Genomic DNA, 20,140 nt, shown 5'->3' with positions numbered 1-20,140 from the left:
CTTGAAATATCTATTTCTCGTAACATAAAAGAGTATTATGTCGTGTTGTTTTCTTTTTAACATCTTCTTTATTCTTCTTGCTTTTAAAGAATGTGAAAAAAATTTTGGAATTAAAAGTAAAAAAAAATAAACTAACAGAATAAATCAAAACTAGAAAAAAAGAGCTTAAGGCTTATTTGAACAGACACAATAGCCACTTTTAACATTGTTACTGTATTATAGTAGTTTATTTTAAGATATAAGTTTTGTAGCGTTGAATGTATTGATTAGATAATTCTAGGATAGTAAAAAGGTGAATTGACCATTAAATGAAGAGAGACATTAATTCAAAAAAAAACGTATTTGAATAAGATAGAAAGATAAATTATAGAACAGGAGAAAGAATTTTACAGAGATCGTATTTGTTTATTTTTTTCCAACCAAAGATGAAGCTTGATTCGTTTGATGATAATATAGGAATCAGTTATTTTGATCCATTTTCTCTTTTTGACAATGTTAAGAATGAATTTTTAAAATTATTTCCACTAACTAATGTTCGGTGGAAATCACAGAACAATCTAACTAGGACCAGATTAGTCGAAAATTTACCCATCGATATATATTCAGAAGATAAGTATAATAAAATTAACGTAAATGATTCTGACAATCCTATCCAAAATCAACCTTTATTAAAATTGATTATTGTTACATGCCAATCTGTTGATGAATATAGAGCTAAGATACGTCCTCTTTTAAGGGAATGGTCATTCAATGAGTTAAATCAAGTAGAATCAGTAACTAAATTACCATTTAAACCATTAATTTTGTTTTACAGCAATTCAAAAGTCATTGAATCGAATTTATTTACTTCAATAAATATCCTCGAAAAGATTAAGAAAGATTTTCCAACCAGTGAAGTCTTGGAATTAAAATCTGTATATAAATCACCAAAAGATAAGCAAATCTTTTGGACACATTTACAAGATAGTATTAAGAAATATTTGTTGGACATATTTGAAAGAAGATTGACGTTTTTAAATGAAAGTTTATCAAAACTTACAAATGATAATATCAATAGTGCTAATGGTGATAATAGTAATAGCAGTACTAGCAGCAATAAAAACCAGCAATTGTATCAAAAATTGAGACTTCGAGAACAAATATTGATTCTTTATATGCAATTTAAATTGAAAGATGAATGTCAAAGACAACTTGATACAATTAAGATGGAATTAAATTCTTTCATAGAAAATACGACAGAATATGGTAATCTTGAATATCCGTTCTCGTTTAATATATCCTTCCTTTTAAGTGATTTACTGAAAACAAATACATTAACTAAATTTGATTGTTATAAACATTTTCTCATATGGGATTTGAAATGCTACTCAATGGATAACAGTTTTAGCCCAATTAGAAGAATATATTACAGTACAAAACAGTTTCTCAGAAACAGTCAACTTTTATTCCCAGATAATGCCAATTTGATACAATTTAAATATTCAATAATAGATACTTTGTTAATAAGATTTTTTCAATTACCATCTTCATCACATGCCTCTTCAACGGTGGATAAAAATGTTATTGAATGTAGAGCTGATTTATTATTAATGAAGCGTGATTGTTGGCTGGAAGGTATTTTGACAATGACGAACTTCAAAATGTTGTATAAACAATATTCAAACACAAACAAGATAAATTTCGACATTATTGATCAGGATGTATTGGATGATGAAAACAAGTTCCATGAAGGCTTCATACGTTTCAATCAAGAATTGATTGGCTTGTACAATCAATGTGATTCAAGGAGACAGAGAATTGTGGATATTTTGTCTTTGGAAATCGGTGTGGTATATTACCAACGGGGAGATTACGAAAATGCGATCATATTATTTTTATCATGTTATGAATACTATATTCAATCGAACTGGAAAGTGATTGGATTACAAATTTTGAAAATGTTTGTAGATTCAATTGAAAAATGTGGAGAAAATAATATTAAATCATTGGAATTCAACGGATCTAAAGTATCATTAGATGTAATTCTGAGTCATTCATATTTGAATCTATTGAAGCTAAGTGATGATCCGAGGGAAAGAATTACTTTGTGGAAGAAATTTATTAAATTGGGCGGTTCTCAACATGGAACAACAACAACAGCAACTGTTGCTGCTGCTTCGAATAATAATAATAATGATAATGATAATAATGATGATACAATGGAGAATGTTTATTCAATGGATGGAATAATTGGGTTTGATGTTGGCAAGTATGTAACTATGGAACAACCGAATCTATATTCTATGAAATTATATCTTACAGATTTCAGCATCCCTGAAACCGTAACAATAGATTCAATTGAATTAACTTTACATAAAAGAATCTCTAAACTGAACAAAGAGACGGTAACATTCCAAAGACAAAACGTTGAATTAGGTAAGGAAGTGGGGAACAATAGAAATGTAGTTCAATTGAATACCAAAAAAATAAGTTTTGGTAAATTTGAGGCATTTCAATTAAAGATCAAAGTTGGTAATAAATTTTTGTTGCACAGGTATAGTAAACAGGATAGTAAACCTATATATATTGAGCCGATCTTTGATCAAAATAATGTAAGTGTAAAAATTGAACAAGAAAGATGCTTAAAATTAGGTGATAATAGATTAAACATTGAATTTTTCAATCTTGACAAGGTAGGCACGTTCATATTAAAAGTGATAATTGAGAAGGATGATGAGAGTATTATCTACCCGATAAGGTTCCATGAATCAGATACAAGCGATGTTACTTATCTTATTGATTCAAAGGATGATTTGATTGTTGATTCCTCTTATGGGTATATAACTGTACCATATTATTTGCAAGATTCTTTGACAACAGCCTTTTTCATTAAAACTATTTTCCAATATGAAAAGGTAGATAAAACGGAGAAAAGTTTGAAGTCCACGGAGATTTATCAAGAGATCAATCATCATTTGGTACAATGCTATTTGCCGGTGTCTGTATCTGTAGAAGATATCTTTAAGAACGAGAGGTTTTATTTTAAGTTTTTATTGAATTCATCTATCAGAGAGGAACCAGTGATGTTGTATGACAGTGAGTTGAATGGTGTTAGTACAGTGGAACAAGTCTCTGGAGGGAAAGTAACAGAAGAGGATCCGTTATTGGATAAATATGAGATTTTAGGGCGTTTAAGAGTTGAAGAGCCGATATTATTGACATCATCCAACAATGATAGTTGTGTGAATAGTTATAGAATAATGACTAAAGGACCGAATAAATATGATCCAAGGGATATATTTTATTTACATGTTAGATATAGTACATTGAAGGAGGAATTAGACAATATATTAACCTATCGAGTGTTAAACAAAGAAAAGAATAGAGATGGCGATACAGATAAATGGAGAATATTTTGGGAATTAAATATTTTACCGAGGTTGCAATATAATTATGAAAGATATTATAGGGAAGGTATATTAATATTAGAGAATGACTCGATAAATTTAAATTTTATTGAGAATGATCTATTGAGAAGAATATGCATGGAAGATGAAACAAGATCAAAAATCGTTGGATGTTTAAAAGGATTGTGTGATACAGGGTTCAAAATGCTCGAATACAATAGCAGAGAGAAAAATAAGAATGAGAATACAGTGGTACAAAGGGAATTGATAGTGCCAGTGGAGCTGCAATCACCGAGACCGTTTTATTTGATTCAGTTTGAGAAGGATACGTCTAGTGATTCAAATATGTTACCACCTAAAGAAACGTATGCTGTTGGTGAGAGTATACCATTCAAGATCACCATAACGGATATAAGTGACCAATGGGAAGAAAGTCAGGAAGAACAGGAAGAAGAACAGAAGGAACCTGCCCTCTATATATTCGAGATAGCCTCATCCAACGACTGGTTACTACATGGTAAGAAACGGTTTGCCATCAGAAGAGGCTCCACCCTACAAGCAGAATCCACATCAACGTCGTCAACAACATCTGCCACAACAGAAGCGAAGGCAGTAGCAGTGACAGTGGTGAACGTGTCGTTGATTCCACTGAGAACAGGCCATCTGAACCTGCCGGGAATACAAATTACCAGCCAAGACGAAACGCAGCCGCTCAAGACGCACCAGCCGAACGAAAACGACACCATCTTGGTTTTGTCACACGCCGGCGGTTAAAAGAAATAAAAAGATAAAAAAGAAAAAAAAAAAAGAGCGGGAGGGTAAACTGCATGTGCATCCCACCCACACACCCTGCTTTGATAATTTTGTTTCTTTTTTTTTTCTTTTCTTTTTTCTTTTTTCCCTCCCAGCAAATGTTTTTGAAATTCGAGACGGCAGTTGTGACGTGATGAGTGGAAAATCCTTTGTTGGAGACCATGGATGCATGTTATTGAGATGGGCAATACTTGATTGATGGAGTGATAATAACTTATTATTATGTGGGGGTAGGAAGCCAGTTGTGAATAGAACGGTTTATAGTAGATTGGGTGTACACTCTACATACATATCTTTTTTCTTTATCCTCATCCTCGTGCTACAATACCTCTGACCATATTTTACAAGTTATTCATATTCGAATACACATACTACATACACGTATACAAATAAAATATACCTCTAATATCCCACTTCATATATATATATATATATATATATATATATATGTATATGTATATGTATATATGTATATCTATCCATATTATTACTTACTGATAATATTTCATTTACAACTCGATTAAATTATATTTTTGGATTGTTTAAAATGGGTTCTTCAATCCATTATTTTGGTGGACTTATTGGTGGTAAACATAACAACACAAACAATAATACAAATAATAATAATAATAATAATAATAATAATAATAATAATAATAATAATATCTCCAAGGTTAATGAGAATAAACAACCTGTTAACTCAAATAATATATCTAATCAGTCAACTTCAACAGGTTCATCTTTCTCTACAAGAGAATTGATTCCAATTAAGAGATTGATAAATAACAAATCTAAATTGTCTATTGCTCTTCAAAGTAACTCTAACTCCACTATGAATCTGCATTCCACTCCCTCTTTGTCTGTTCATACCACAAATCACATAGTCACTGACACAGCTGCAAACACACTAAATTCTTCCTATGATTACGATGATCTTGACTCCGATTATTCTTCCTGCGATGAAAAAAATGAGGAATCTCTGACAGACTATAAACCTGGTGGCTACCATCCAGCCTTTAAGGGAGAAACTTATAAGGACTCGAGATACATATTGATGCGGAAACTGGGATGGGGCCATTTTTCCACAGTATGGCTGGCAAAGGACATGAAAACACATTCCCATGTCGCCATCAAAATAGTCAGAAGTGACAAAATCTACACTGAGGCAGCATTGGACGAAATCAAATTACTGGAGAAGTTGAGACAGGAATCTGTGGATCAATCAGAGGGCTCAAAACACATTTTAAATCTCTTGGATAGTTTCTTCCATAAAGGTCCTAATGGGAAGCACGTGGTTATGGTCTTCGAGGTCCTGGGCGAAAATCTGTTAGCTTTGATCAGAAAATATGAACACCGTGGAATTCCCTTGGTCTACGTCAAACAGATTTCAAAACAACTACTATTGGGGTTGGATTATATGCATAGGAAATGTGGTATCATCCACACCGATATTAAACCAGAGAATATATTGATGGAGATCGGCGACGTTGAACTGATTATACAAATGGTTGAGATGCTAGATAAACAGAAACGAGAAGAGAAAAAATTACAAAGAAAACTGTTAATGAAAAGATCAGAGACTGAAAATAGTCTAACTCATAAACATTCCTACGATTCAAGTACAAGTCTACATAATATCAAGCTGAAAAAAAATATGCCCGTATCCAATTCTTCCAAGGAATCTTCTAAAGATATCAATTACAGCAACAACACCAAATATAAATCTTACAATCAAAATTCCTATTTTCAATCCAGTTCTGTATCTAATGTGCAAAGAATCCCATCTTCTTCCTCCTCATCCTTTAGAAGACCTCGAAGAAACACAATCATCACCGGTTCTCAACCGTTACCATCACCACTAAGTTCATCCAATTTTTTTGAAATGAAAAATCAATTACTTAGTAACAACAACAATTCTACTGGTATTGCCAGCAATAACATGGGTAATGATTCTTTATTACCGCATTTTTCTTCAAGTTTCAAGAATAATGAGACAATGGATTCAATACTGTCTTCTAATTCATTTTCACCAACTATCCACTTATCCCTGTCATCATTTAACCCAGGTATGCTACAGTCACAAAATATATCAAATACTCTCTCAAACAACAATAACAATAACAACAACAATAATAATAGTAACAGTACCAATAATACTGACAATAATTTCTTTTTAAGCGAAAAACAACTGACCCATTCGTTATCGTCATTCGAATTAACAAACGATGCAATAGCGTCGAACACAAGTGATCACTTAAGTGAGACCATGAGTAATGATCTAAGAACACCTCAAAATATTATTCAGATCAAAATCGCTGATATGGGAAATTCATGTTGGTATAACGAGCATTACACAAATTCAATACAAACAAGAGAATATAGAGCTCCTGAAGTTCTATTAGGTGCCTCCTGGGGTTGCGGTGCAGATATTTGGTCTACTGGATGCCTGATCTTTGAACTTATTACGGGTGATTTCTTATTTGAGCCCAATGAAGGGCATTCTTATACTAAAGAAGATGACCATATCGCACAAATTATAGAACTACTAGGTGAATTACCACCATATCTATTAAAAAATGGTAGATACACTAAGAATTATTTCAACTCACGTGGTCAATTGAGAAACATATCAAAATTGAAATTTTGGCCATTAAAGGATGTGCTTATTGAAAAGTATAAATTCAGTGAGGAAGATGCAAGTGAAATTTCGGATTTCTTATTGCCAATGTTAGAATTGGATCCCCGTAAAAGGGCAGATGCCGGTGGACTTGTAAACCATCCATGGCTAAAAGATACTGTTGGAATGGAAAACATATCAGTACCAGATAGAAAGTTATATGATTCCGGAATGAATATACCTGGTTGGGCTGAGGAAGCTGTAGATAATAGGAAGCATTAGATAAAACAATGATATATAATTGTGTATATTCAAATGAGACCAGATTACATAAACAAGAGTTATATTTTGTCGTTACTTGAAAACCTTCAGAATCCATTCAATCATTCTTTTATCTTTTTACTTTGAGTACAGGTGCGGATATATATTAAATTACATTAGTAAATATATAGACATCTCAAGATATATAATTATAATAAAGCATAGTATAAATAATACAACTTATTAAAGTGAACAGCAAATATAATATGAAGAAATTAATAAAACTTTTTTATAAGTGAACATTATAGTAGAGCATATAATTAAAAGAAAAATTTAAACAAGTAAACAAACATAATGAACTCTTGAATGTATTCACAACAATAATGAAAGAATCATGGTAAAAATACCTGATTGAATAAATGATGTAGGTAGATTCATAGAAACAGCTTCACCTTTGCTCTTAGAAGAGGAAGACTTAGTCGAGGAAGTCTTTATAGAGCTAGAAGATGTAGAAGATACAGATGTTGATGTTTTGCTTTGTGAAGAACTAAAAGTCAATGTAGTTGTAATATCTGCATTTAATTCGTTTATGGTATTGGCAGATTTGTAGACAATAGCAGCATTAATCGTGTCCCCATCTTGATTTTTAACGGTATATTTCAAAGTGGTTGGAACTGTATAGTTTGAACTGGATAAGATCTTTCCTACAGTAGCATTTTTAACACCATTGTTAATTAAATCAGCAATTTCTTTAGATTGAACTGGGATAGTGAAATTTGATACACCGAAGTTAGGATAGATTTTTAAAATTTCACTGGAGTCACATTTGTAAATTGTATTGTTTGCAAGAGTATCTTCATAGATAATGGATGTATTGACTTTTGCTAAACGGTCTTTTAAATTAACAAAATCTTGCTTATATGTTATAGACCCATTATCGTCATCAATCTTAACCAGTCCATAATTGTTAGCTTCCTCAGCATATTCATATACTAACCCACCTGAAAAAACCTTTTCTAAACCTTTGTTAGTATAAATAGCATCAGTAACTTCATCAAATGTACGTGGAATATTCTTGTTACAACCATATTCAGAGAAAATTACAGGGATGACTGCATCACTGAAAGTAGAGTTTAGTACATTAAAGCCAGATGATTGCCAATTAGAAGTACCAGAACACCATTGGTATGAATTTAAACCATAGAAATCCGATCTGGATTCATCTAATGCTTTGTTTATTGTCTTACCATCAAAGGAATTGCACTGTAAATATTTGAATGTAGCCAATCTTAAATCAGTATTGTCTGCAGCAGAGTAACCTACTGGGATAGATCTATTAGAATGTTTAGCAATATATTGTTTCATATCTCTTTGAACAGCACGAATATATGGTGGTACAGTCTCAGCATAGTTACTTTCATTATTAATAACCTCATTACCTGAGAAAAACCCTATTAAGTTTGGATAATCCTTAAAGGCTTCAATCATCTTAAATACTCTTGTCAAATATTCAGCATTATAAGAACCCTTTGGATCAGCACGGTTTAGATTCTCACCATAGTTACCAGAATTTACACCCAAGATAACATAGATGCCGGCGTCATTTAAGATTGTCATACATTTATCATGATTCAAATCAGGGTTGACTGAGTAAATTCTAATGGTATTAATACCTAGTTGTTGAAATGCAAATACATCTCTAGCACAAATATCTGGATCAGATAAAACATCTTGATCACTAGAAGAATCATAACCTGAGGAACCACCTGGTTGATAATCTATACCCTTTACAAAAAAAACTTCATTCTTTTCTGGATTATTATCAGGAGAAGCAGGCTGGATGAATCTAAAACTTTTGACATGGATAGGCAACATGGCCTCCACAAAGATAGGTGAAATTGATAATAAACTTAACAAAACTTTTTTCCCAAACATGCTTCAAATTATAAAAGGTAAATAAGATGAAGATAAAATAAAATACTTTGTAAAACTATATTTTATTATATATTTGTTGCTATATTTGTTCTTTACCTTTTCCCTATATTTTTATACTCTGGAGCTATGTAAAAATGTACCAAAAGCAATAATTTATAACTGTGTTCCATAGAACATTATATAGTCTGCAATGAACAGTGTTGGAAGCAGTATCAAATATGCTACTAATAATTAAAACAAATAATTATTTAACTGTAACGATATATGTTATATTAATATAATTATGAGATTAACCAAATAGATGTTTAAACAAATAAAAGGACAAGAAAAAATTTTTTCTTAAATATGTTTGTTTACATTTTTCAACAATTCGCGTCGTTCTGTTTATTATTTTTGTTTTGTCAAAACAACGCGATATGCAGAATGTATACCTTTGTTACTAACAAGGATGACTAAGCATTTTATGAGTTATAAAATAAGAATAAAACTATATATCATAATCTAATCCAATAAACTCACATTGATAGGTATCATGTTAACTGGTAAGTTACTTTAATTCTAAGTCTTTTTTTTTTATTTATTGAGGATAATATCTGATTGCTTCAAATGTTCTATTTTATTTTTTCTTCTTTTTGTTCATTTCTTGGTTTATACTTCTAGAGCGATTACGATATATTCTGTATTTGACAAAATACTCTTTTTGAAGTCTTTGTAAATATGGTAATTTATTAGTGCATAACTCTTTCGAAATGTAATTGTTTTGCTTGATAAGAGGTTCAATATATGATAAATTAGACTGTAACATTTTTATCTGTTCTCTTTTGTCTACTATATCTTTTTGCAATTTAACAACATCTGTAAAATTGCTATCATTCAGAGTATCATTAATCTCTTTTAAATATGAACTTAATTTCTTACTTCCATCTTTTGCTATCAGTTTTTTTATCTCTTCTTCAACATTCATGTAATTTAAATATTCTTCTGGAGTTATCTCATAATCTTCTTGTTTCATGGACTTTAATAATATTTTATTATACATAATGTCATAATCATCCTTTGGGTCAATTTTGAATGACGCAACTGGTAAGTTCTCGTGAATCATACTAGTTAAAGGAACTACAATTTTATCATTTGAGTACTCTTCTTTAGTATCAGATCTATTTTTGTTAACATGTTCATCTGTACCTTCTTTCTGAACTTCCTCTTCATTGCTTTCTTTCCCTCTGTCTTCTTCCGCTATGTTATTATCATTTTCTTCATCACTTATTACTAGTTCATAATCATTTTTTGGTGGTGGTAACATTGTAAACAACTGTATTAATTGTCTTTTTCTCATAAATTTATCAAATTCTGTATCATGATGTATGGTAACATTTAACGGTTCGTCTTCTTTTAATATTGAAAAATCACGAGTCTCATCAGGAATATTATCATTGTCTTGCTTGTGGTCTAATATAGATCCAATTTGTTTATTATTTATGACTTCATTTTGTTTATCTGATATCAATGTACTATTAGGAGCAATATCCCTAGCCTCAGGTTTGGACAAAATTAATTTTTCTCTTGTCATTATTTTTGGATGTATTGTAGAAATACTTTGCTCAGTTTTACTTTCATTTCGCTCCTTGTTATCTTTTTTTCTTTTCTTTTTGGTTATTTCTTCGTTAGCCTCTTTAGTTTCTTTTTCTCTTAGCCCCTTTCTTTCTATCATATTTTCAAATTTTACCAACTCTTTTATAGATCGTTCTATTTCCATTGAAGTATCATATATACCAGGTAATGGTTCTTGTTCATAAGGTATTTCTAAATTATAATTAATTTCAGATGAATATTTTTTCTTTCCATGTTTCATTTTAGTAGAGATACCGGATTGCTTTAATTCACGTCTTCTTTGCAAAAAAGCAATTCTTTTTGATTCTTCTAACATCCTCTCACGGACCTTCCGTTGAGCTTTTTTACCTTGTGTGGCAAGTAGTCTGGCTTGTGCTTCTGCTAGCATTTCTCTTTCCTCATCATCTAATACATCTTTATCGGGTATGGCAACTTGTGTCTCTGCTTGGGGATTGATCTCACCAATTTTCAATGTTGTTGATGGTAGATGAGTAGTCTCTTGTTTAAGTTGTTTGTTATTTGCTGATCCACCATTATTAAGCATCAATTTATAGTATCTTTCAATACAAGTTTGAGCCGGACGATTCATTAGCGTAGATATTGTCCTCCATTGGTTTGGCAACCTTCTAGCCAAACTCAATAATTTCAAATCTTCATCTTTACTAAACTGATTAAAATTTAAACTTGGTTTCAAATACTCATTCCATCTAATCTCACATTGTCTGGACGATTTTTTATGTAAAAGAGATGCAATCTTGCTCCATTGATGAGTGCCATATTTAGATACTGCAGCCTTCAAAATTTGATCTTCTAGATTTGACCATACACCACCTTTTACATAAACGGGTGCCACCATTTTAATATTAGTGACCTACTAACGGTAGATGCTTGTTTATTTTGGTACGATACCTTGTATTTATTATCCCATCCGCTTGCATTGAATGGTTAAGGTAATATTACTCTTCAAACAATAACTATTCTTACTCACTGATACTTTTATAATATTTTTGAAATATTAACAATTTTTTTAAATAAGAAAAATAAACTAAATAAATTTGAAATTTTAAAAGAATCAAAACATTTTTAAGATTCGAAAGATATCTCAAAATTAATAACAAATAATACTTTTCTATCAGTTTTTGTTATTTCTGTTTACATACATATCTAGTTATGCAAAATCAGGTTGCTATCTTTCATTTAAGATATCTAGATAAATATATATGGCTATAGTTTGTTACTCTTAGCGTAAGATCAAACAAAAAATTATTCTATATGGAATATTAAAAGATATAATAAACAAAAAAGAAAAAAAAAAAGAAAGAGAAAGACGGAAGGAAGGAAGAATAGATATATTTATAGAAGAATTTAGTTTTTTTGTTTTTATTATTCTAACATTGAGCCACTTGTCATGCATATGAGGTTTGTTTTTTTACCTAAACATCAAAGGTTGGTTAATCAATGTTATCCGAGTGGGAGTACTACAGATAAGAAACCTAAATCATCAGAGACTTCATATCTTCTATACTATGTTAATTCAAGACGTAGTAAGTTAGAAAAAGTCAGTTCGTTTCTTGTAAAGAGAACAGGATCAGATTTAAATAGACGTCGCGTCGGTAATGTTTCAGTCACTCTAGAATTGATGAATAAAATTGTTAAGAATTGTAAAGAAAATTTGAATGTTTTTATTAAGGATTTCTTTTCAATTATGCTAACTGTATTAAACAATGAAAATTTCAATAATGATTACTCTATTGTGGATTTATTAGAAGTTACATTTAGTAGTATTTGCATTTCAGTGGATGATACACTATATAGTAGTGATTCAGATTTTATTAAAAACTATTCCAAGTTCATCGATCTTTTCTTTAAAGTTGTTACCAGTAGGATACATAACGACGAATTGTTGTTAAGATTATGTGAAGATATTTCAAATACAAGTAGTATAGCCAATAACCCACAATTGAATCATTATATTCGTAAAGCAGTAGAATTTACATTAAATAAATTCCAAGAAGAATATCCCCAATATAAAATGGTTTCTTTAGCCACACCAACAGAAATACTTAATTTGAATAGAAGATTAAGCAAAGTGCAAACTAGAACTAATGGTACTGATATTAGCTTGCCAAAAGAGGACAATTTAACAGTTAAAATTTTACAATCTTTGTTTAATACTACAGAGACAGATAAACTAAATGTTTCAGTAAGAGCTTTATTATCACATTTACAATCAACACCAAATAAGGAATTGTTAACATATATTTGTAATAAAATTCCTGTGCAACTGAGATATATTGTTGTTTTACTTGGAATAAGAAGATTGACATATGATAAAAATGCTAAAGATTCAGAGTATGATCCTGTGACAGGGCTAAAATTAATATCATGTCTTTTAACATCTGATGTGTCAATTGTAGGATTAAGTGTTTTAGATATTATGAAAAAAATTTTGCAATTTCAATTAGATAATTATGATAACCATGAAATCACCAATCAATGCTGTTTCACTATCAGAGATCTAAGTTTTAAAAATTATTACAAAGGTCAAACCTTTGATATACTATATGAATTTTTAATTAGACTTAAAGGATTCAAAACTACCAACGAGATGTTAAAACAAGATATTTTAGTTAAAGATGTTGTTGAAGTAATAAAATATAAAAATGAACCATGTATTACTTTGGAGTTATTTGTTGAATTATCAACATTTTTAGAATCATCTATGGTTTTAACATTGTTTAATTTAGTCAACAATCAATCACCAAGTAATCCAATTATGTCGCAATTATTCCAAACAGTTTCAAAATTAACAGACGAGAGTATGCAGAAAATTTTTATGCAAAGAATTTTTGCAAAATATGAACATATTGCTTTGTTAAGTGGGCTTAATTATTTCTTAGAAACAACGAAAGAACCTGACAATATTTATTATTGCTATCATTTAGAATCGGCAAATTTTTTAAAATTAGATGACTATAGAGTTCAAACAGAATATAAAAAGGAGCACTCACTATTATTTTCAAGGGCAGATTTATTGAACTATTACTCTGATGCAGGTTCGAATAAGTATTCTTCCAGAGGATCAGAAATATTATTGTTACAAAAAAACAACTTATCTACAGTAGATCTAACATCAGATTCTCAACATAACCTAATTGAGCCATCAAATAGCATAGTCATAATAAATAATTCAGGATCTGATTCGCAAATAGCATTACAAGATAATATCAATGCTATAAAGGCACGAGTATCCAGAGAATCAACGATAGCAAATAGAGAAAATGTTTATAGATATGTTTCTGATGAACTTAGATCATGGAAAACAACGAAGACAAATGCTCCAAAAATAAGTGATTTAAAAAGTTACATTAGGTATACAGGAGATAAAAAGACTCCATCTTCTTCAAGTCATAAAAATTTAAAATCTCTTCGTGGATCTCAATCTGTTAAATCAAGAGTTACTAATATTACATTCTTATTAAAAGAGTTGCAAGAAAATTCAGACCAAGATGAAAAAATTCCAGATCCTGATGAAGAGGAAATAACAGGGTTAGATGGTGTAAAGATAGGTCGGTCTCATTCAATCATGTTACAAAATTCTTTGAAAACGGATAAAAGAACCTCTTTTACAGGCATGCATAAAGCTGAAGTATTTTCTAAGATCGATAGTGTTGAAAATTTTGAAGATGCTGAAGAAGAGGTTCCTAAGGTTGATGGTAGAGGTAAACTTTTTGCATCAAGCTAATTGTATAAATATTTAGATAGCATCGATTGTTGACCTTAATTTATGTCTTTAAAACGATAGAAGGTAAGATAGTTGTTCTTATTATATAGATAAATAATATTTTAACGTGTACTTTCTATATACATATTTAATAAATAATAATACATTGAATAGAAAAATCAGTATAACCTATAAATATCACATTAAATGTATGCTATTTAAATATATGGTCTTTTTTATATCCTATCAATAATCATCACCAGAATCTTCATCGTCGTAATACCCAAATTCATAAGCAGATACCAAATTAGATGCTTCATTTTTTAATTCTTCTCTGTCTTCATCTAGTTTAAATATTTTAGAAATATAGAAGTTCCAATTTTTAAATACATACCTAGATTTTTCATTAGTAGACATATTAATTGATGTCAGCTTCTTTTCAACAAATTCTTCAGGAATAGTATCAGATGGTTTAAATGTAGTTGTACGTAATTCTCTAAATTCTTTAAATTTATTTTGTTCACCCTCCTTATTTTGAGATGATAGTTCATCACTTTCACCCCTGATTATTAAACAATTTGAAAATATATGATATTCCTTTGATGACACACGAGATTTTGCCTCTTTGTTAACTTGAGAATAGAAAGAATAATCGTAATCATAGTTTGTATCATATAAAGTAGTTATAACATTCCGTAATTGATCATCATTAACTAAACATGATGTTATATATTCCATAGATTTTCTTTGTTCCTTATTTCTTTGTGATAATACTGAATTGATCGTATCAAGTAATCTACAAGTCTGACCACCAATTTCCCAGCTTGATAACTTTTGACTATTGGCAAATATAGGGAAAAATAAATCAGACTCCTGTTTTAATGCCAACGTACTTTTAATTTTATTCCTCATAAGAGTGTGATTAATTTTTGCACCACTAAACATGTCTGATTCATTAAAAGCGTATGTAAAAAAAGTTGATTTAGGTAGTTCATCTCTCACATCCTGTACTAATTGTGTTGCTAAACCACCCCACCCAGAATCTAAATCTGTAATGAAATTTATACCCTGTAAAGTGTCTGCTTGTTCCAGCATTAGTCTTAAATTATAATCCAAGAAGTCGTCCTTACAAATATTGAATTCTTGAACACCTTGTTCATAAGTGGTAAATCCATATTGATTTAAATTTTGATAGTCAGGAACATTTGGTGTGTCAACTTTATGATACCAATTTTGCAAAGTATTGAAACTTTTTGGTTCAAGTATTAATTTTGAGTAATCAGACCAATATTTAGTGTTTTCTTTAGTCAATTTTGGTAAATTATATGGATCTATATCTAATGCATTTTGGTATGCAGATTTTTCTATTTTTGGGTGAGTAGATATTATATTAGTGTTATTTGCAGTGGTAGATGGAGGTATTTCTGAATTATTGTTATTAAAATGATAATCTAACGATTCTGGGACATACTGGTACTTTCCCAAGGAACCAAACCCATTTTTTGCCTCCCATAATAAAGCTCTTGGGGAATAAGATACAGTTTTAGATATTTTATCTATAGTAGGATAAAGGAAAATGGATGGATCAATTGAATCATTTGGATTTGTATCCAGTAATGTCTCCTCTTGACAATTGAAGAATTGGGTGGTAAGATGGTTGGCTCTATGAGACAATGAAATTGTAATGATTTCATGCATCCTGGAGTGGAGAGAATAAAAGCTATGGGTTTGCTATTTATGGAAATATTTCTGTTTGCGTATATTTATGTATGTATGTATGTATGTATATCATTGTTTTTTTTTTTGCGTTCTTAGTTTTAATCTTCAAAAATTGATATATATGCTCTTAGATCTGCATTTTGGCACTACTATTTAAAGGTGAAAGCAATTTGTATAGAAAATTATATATTATTTACAATTAGAAAAGAAAATAGATAGATAGTAATACTAAGTATATTTGTAATTAAAGTGATAGTGTTCACTAATGGATATAATTAATGGTTTGAATAGATTAAGAACTACATGTAAACTAGAAATACGCAGTTTCATTTAAAATGATTAATGTAATTTTATTTTCTCTTCAGTACCATTTGTTATTCTTGTTCAGATGTCTAGATGAGAAATGAATGTATGGGATTTATGGAAGTGAAAAAAGAACAGAATGACAGAATATTTGCTTTATTCGTCTCTGTGTGTTAATGCGCATCTATATATATGCGCATATGTAGATTGGTTAGCTGAATTACTTAAAAAGTGGTTTTAACTTTGGGGCCTTTATATTCCGGTATATTATTTACAGGTTTTAAATCTTTCATTGTTATTCTTTCATGAAATGACCTAAAGAATTTGGTGATAGGTTTTGGATACCACCTTTGACCATAAACATCTTTGAACCATCCTAAATGGCCCCCAATATTAGTTTCTAACACCATAGTAAATGGGTTTGATTCAATTAAATCTTCAGGAATGTATGCTCCACCCACAATAGGATCGTCTAATGCATTAATTGAGATAAATGGTGTTCTTATCATGAGAATTCTATTTTTAGGAGATGCATCTATATAATAATCCGTAGCATCTTTATATTGAAACATTGGCCCAGTGAAAACATCATCGAATTGTTTTACAAAAGACAAATTTTTAAGTTGATTGTCAATCTTCTCTTTCCAGATTGGATCTCTCTTTAATACTTTTTCATGGTTTAAAACCAATGTACAAAGATTCTGGGTTAAAATGGGACTGTATATTTTAGAACCTATAGTAGTATAATTGATAAACTTAGCTGATTCTAATAGGTCCCATGGTGTACCCATAACCATAGCACATTTGATTATTGAATCGGAATTTTCTTCACCAATATAATTAGTCACGATTGATGCACCAAGAGAGAATCCCATTAGATATAGTGGCCTATTAGGGAATTGTTTATGTAAAAACTGGACACAGTACCTTAAATCATTAGTCCATCCGCCGTTATATAACTGGGATGTGGTGATATTAGACTGGCAACAACCTCTAGAATTTAATACACAAACTACAAAGTCTTTGTCTCCACTATTTCTTTCATTATTTGAATCTAGGAAACATTTAATAATTGATCTTAAATAGCTTTCATGAGATCCACCAGTTAAACCATGACACATAAGTAGCATAGGTCTTGAATCATCTGAAGATAGATTTGGATCATTGGGAGATAGATAGGAGTAATATCCTAAAAGTGGTGGTTCGAATGGTTTCTGATTAGGATATGGAACTTCTGTGTTTAAGGGTGAATTTATTGGGTCATTAAATGCAAAATCTAGTGCACCTTCTCCTCCATGTGGATATGATAAAATGTATCTTCTATAGTAAACTTCATCAATGTGGTCGAAAGACTTGATTCCAGTGTAACATGTCTGTAAATGTCCATTAAATAATATAGAAGATAATTGATCTGTAGCACCGGATCTAAATTCAGGAACATTGTTATCGATTAGTTCTGTAAGAGTAATTCTTTCAACGTTGTTTCCAAAAGTTAGATCATTCTCTTTGGATTTAATTTGTCTAACAGTTAATATATTAGTTAACAGATCTTTAATCATTGTTTACCTCTACAGTAATCCGTAAGTATATAAATGTATATATATACGACTTGTACTGTCAACTATCTTCGAACAAAGATTATTAGAACTAGAATTTTGCGACACTAAAAAGTAGCAACTAAGTCTATCTGAGGAGCATACAGATATTTTTAGTGAGAGACATACAAATATTTAAGAAAGTTAGCAAGTATATTATAGATGTTATCCTTATTCATATTTCTATACTTGGAGTAATCACCTTTCAGTCTATATGTTTGCATTAATGTGATGCATACAATAAATTTTTTTCTGGTTTAAGCAAGTCTTTAGATCCGATGTAATTAATAGAAAATAAATTATAATTCAGTGTTCCTGCATTGTCAAGAAATATTTGTGGTATAAGTAATTATTTTCGAATACCCAAGAGAATTTTGAAGAGGTTCTGAATACCTTGTTTATCTCTGTATAGGGATATAACGTTGAAACTTTTAATTATAAAAAAAAGTTTGGAAAAGAACAAATTGAGTAGTCTACTATTTGGATAGTTAAACTGATTAAAGTCGGGTTGACACTGTAGCTATCAGTTTTGGTGGATTTCAATGAATGCAATAGTTGATAGGATCACCATTATTTTAACAATAGCATTGTGTATGGTTTCTATAATTCAAAGATCTAGATGGTATAAAAGATGGATCCAAAATTTTATTGAAAATGGTATATTATTAAGAAATGCTGGCCACCATTGGTTTCGAATAGATAATGGGATTATACTGGAAAGTCCTGGTTTCAAGATGACAGAAAAGAAAGTTATTTCAAATTTTATAAACCGTGATAGTGCAATTTCATTCAATGAACTGAGAGAGACATTGTTTAATCTGAAAGGTTATAGGGATGCATGCATAAGACATAATAATACAAAGCTGACACGGTTTAAAGAATTGGATGAAAAGCAAAGAATACAACTGATTGATATCGGTTATATTAGGAAAATCCAAGAAGTAGAATCTAGTATTAACCGTGATTCGAATGTTGTTAATAAAATCATAGAGACAACCCTTCATCAACTTTATAAAGATAATAAGAATAATGAATCATCAGAATATATGAGACTTATCATTGAATTGGTTCGAAGTCTAGGATATGATATGAACTCAAATGGTGAAATTATTACATTAAAAGAAAAAAATGGAAAGCTACATTAAATCGAGACATTCCATTAATGAGAATCAGCGAATCTTTATCACATTTATGTAGAGATTGGAGTCCAGATTTTCAAAATGAAGTACGGCCCATAACGGAATATATTGAGTCGCAATTGTTATCAATTCCTAATGTTGATTCAGAACGTAATTTGTTGGTTATCCCTGGTAGCGCGGTTGGGTATATCCCATATCGTTTGTCGAAAAAATTTCCCAAGCTACAAGTCGAATCCATTGAATGGTCAAATTTAATGTATATCTGTAATCAATTTGCACTGAACTGCAAAGAAGATGTTGAACTCTCTCCTTTCAGTCAATATTATTCTAATCAGATTGATTGGAAGAGCCAAACAAAGTCCATTAGAATTCCTTTAAAGGATGTGACTACGGAAAATAAGAATTTGAAACCTTTATGGGGAGATTTTAGAAGTTATATGCCGGATAGAACAAATACCCTTATCAACAATATTATTGTAATATCAGTATATTTCCTTGACACCGCAGAGAATGTTCTTGAATATTTGGAGACGATTGAATCGTTATCAAAACATTGTGGAAAAGAATTACATTGGATTAATATTGGTCCATTAAAATACGGGACTAGGCCCATGGTTCAATTTACTGTAGACGAATTGAAACAATTGAGACAAATTAGAGGATGGAAAGATATTCACTCGGAGGTTATCAATAAACAACCTAACTTGAATGGGTATTTGACAAATACAGACTCTTTATACCAAGGGTACTATGGGCTATATAAATTCCATTCGAAATTAAATAAGTAAAGAATATAAGGTAAGTGTATATATATACATACATGATATTTTTGAAGATCAAACCTATGAATGAGACATTAGGTGCATCGTAAGCAAAATGCTACTAGTAATGATAATAGTTAATAGTCATTGATTTATATAAACAGATATGCAAGATGCCTTCGTTTGAATTACATAACAAAGACAAAAGTAAAATAAAATAAGAATTTAAAAGAGAGTGAGAGAGTAAGAGGATGAATGTATTGCTTGCGCAGTTAC

General features: G+C 30.5%; 9 protein-coding genes across 9 annotated transcripts; 5 read left to right on the top strand and 4 right to left on the bottom strand.

The window, feature by feature from the left end:
- Window positions 1-425: 425 nt before the first annotated feature.
- On the top strand, window positions 426-4,160 carry TRS130 (transport protein particle complex II subunit TRS130; the record flags this gene model as incomplete). The annotated part of the gene is made up of 1 exon (XM_064857744.1): window positions 426-4,160. The coding sequence occupies one exon, from the start codon at window positions 426-428 to the stop codon at window positions 4,158-4,160; it is 3,735 nt and encodes a 1,244-aa protein (XP_064715582.1).
- A 586-nt stretch (window positions 4,161-4,746) lies between these two features.
- SKY1 (serine/threonine protein kinase SKY1) lies at window positions 4,747-7,098 on the top strand (the record flags this gene model as incomplete). The annotated part of the gene is made up of 1 exon (XM_064857743.1): window positions 4,747-7,098. The coding sequence occupies one exon, from the start codon at window positions 4,747-4,749 to the stop codon at window positions 7,096-7,098; it is 2,352 nt and encodes a 783-aa protein (XP_064715581.1).
- A 351-nt stretch (window positions 7,099-7,449) lies between these two features.
- GAS3 (putative 1,3-beta-glucanosyltransferase) lies at window positions 7,450-9,012 on the bottom strand (the record flags this gene model as incomplete). The annotated part of the gene is made up of 1 exon (XM_064857742.1): window positions 7,450-9,012. One exon carries the CDS (start codon window positions 9,010-9,012, stop codon window positions 7,450-7,452), a length of 1,563 nt encoding a protein of 520 aa, XP_064715580.1.
- A 616-nt stretch (window positions 9,013-9,628) lies between these two features.
- On the bottom strand, window positions 9,629-11,479 carry CEF1 (Cef1p; the record flags this gene model as incomplete). Its single annotated transcript, XM_064857741.1, has 1 exon — window positions 9,629-11,479. One exon carries the CDS (start codon window positions 11,477-11,479, stop codon window positions 9,629-9,631), a length of 1,851 nt encoding a protein of 616 aa, XP_064715579.1.
- Window positions 11,480-12,031: 552 nt separating this feature from the next.
- Window positions 12,032-14,368, top strand: EFR3 (Efr3p; the record flags this gene model as incomplete). Its single annotated transcript, XM_064857740.1, has 1 exon — window positions 12,032-14,368. The coding sequence occupies one exon, from the start codon at window positions 12,032-12,034 to the stop codon at window positions 14,366-14,368; it is 2,337 nt and encodes a 778-aa protein (XP_064715578.1).
- Window positions 14,369-14,593: 225 nt separating this feature from the next.
- Window positions 14,594-16,045, bottom strand: DML1 (Dml1p; the record flags this gene model as incomplete). The annotated part of the gene is made up of 1 exon (XM_064857739.1): window positions 14,594-16,045. The coding sequence occupies one exon, from the start codon at window positions 16,043-16,045 to the stop codon at window positions 14,594-14,596; it is 1,452 nt and encodes a 483-aa protein (XP_064715577.1).
- Window positions 16,046-16,593: 548 nt separating this feature from the next.
- MGL2 (putative carboxylic ester hydrolase) lies at window positions 16,594-17,928 on the bottom strand (the record flags this gene model as incomplete). The annotated part of the gene is made up of 1 exon (XM_064857738.1): window positions 16,594-17,928. The coding sequence occupies one exon, from the start codon at window positions 17,926-17,928 to the stop codon at window positions 16,594-16,596; it is 1,335 nt and encodes a 444-aa protein (XP_064715576.1).
- Window positions 17,929-18,506: 578 nt separating this feature from the next.
- On the top strand, window positions 18,507-19,109 carry PWA37_001093 (uncharacterized protein; the record flags this gene model as incomplete). The annotated part of the gene is made up of 1 exon (XM_064857737.1): window positions 18,507-19,109. One exon carries the CDS (start codon window positions 18,507-18,509, stop codon window positions 19,107-19,109), a length of 603 nt encoding a protein of 200 aa, XP_064715575.1.
- A 17-nt stretch (window positions 19,110-19,126) lies between these two features.
- PWA37_001092 (uncharacterized protein) lies at window positions 19,127-19,891 on the top strand (the record flags this gene model as incomplete). Its single annotated transcript, XM_064857736.1, has 1 exon — window positions 19,127-19,891. The coding sequence occupies one exon, from the start codon at window positions 19,127-19,129 to the stop codon at window positions 19,889-19,891; it is 765 nt and encodes a 254-aa protein (XP_064715574.1).
- Window positions 19,892-20,140: the final 249 nt, after the last annotated feature.

The sequence above is a fragment of the Arxiozyma heterogenica genome (assembly GCF_036370985.1).
Source record: "Arxiozyma heterogenica strain weizmannii chromosome Unknown scaffold_15, whole genome shotgun sequence".
Taxonomy (NCBI): Eukaryota; Fungi; Ascomycota; class Saccharomycetes; order Saccharomycetales; family Saccharomycetaceae; genus Arxiozyma; species Arxiozyma heterogenica.
This window is presented reverse-complemented; position numbering and strand designations above follow the sequence as displayed.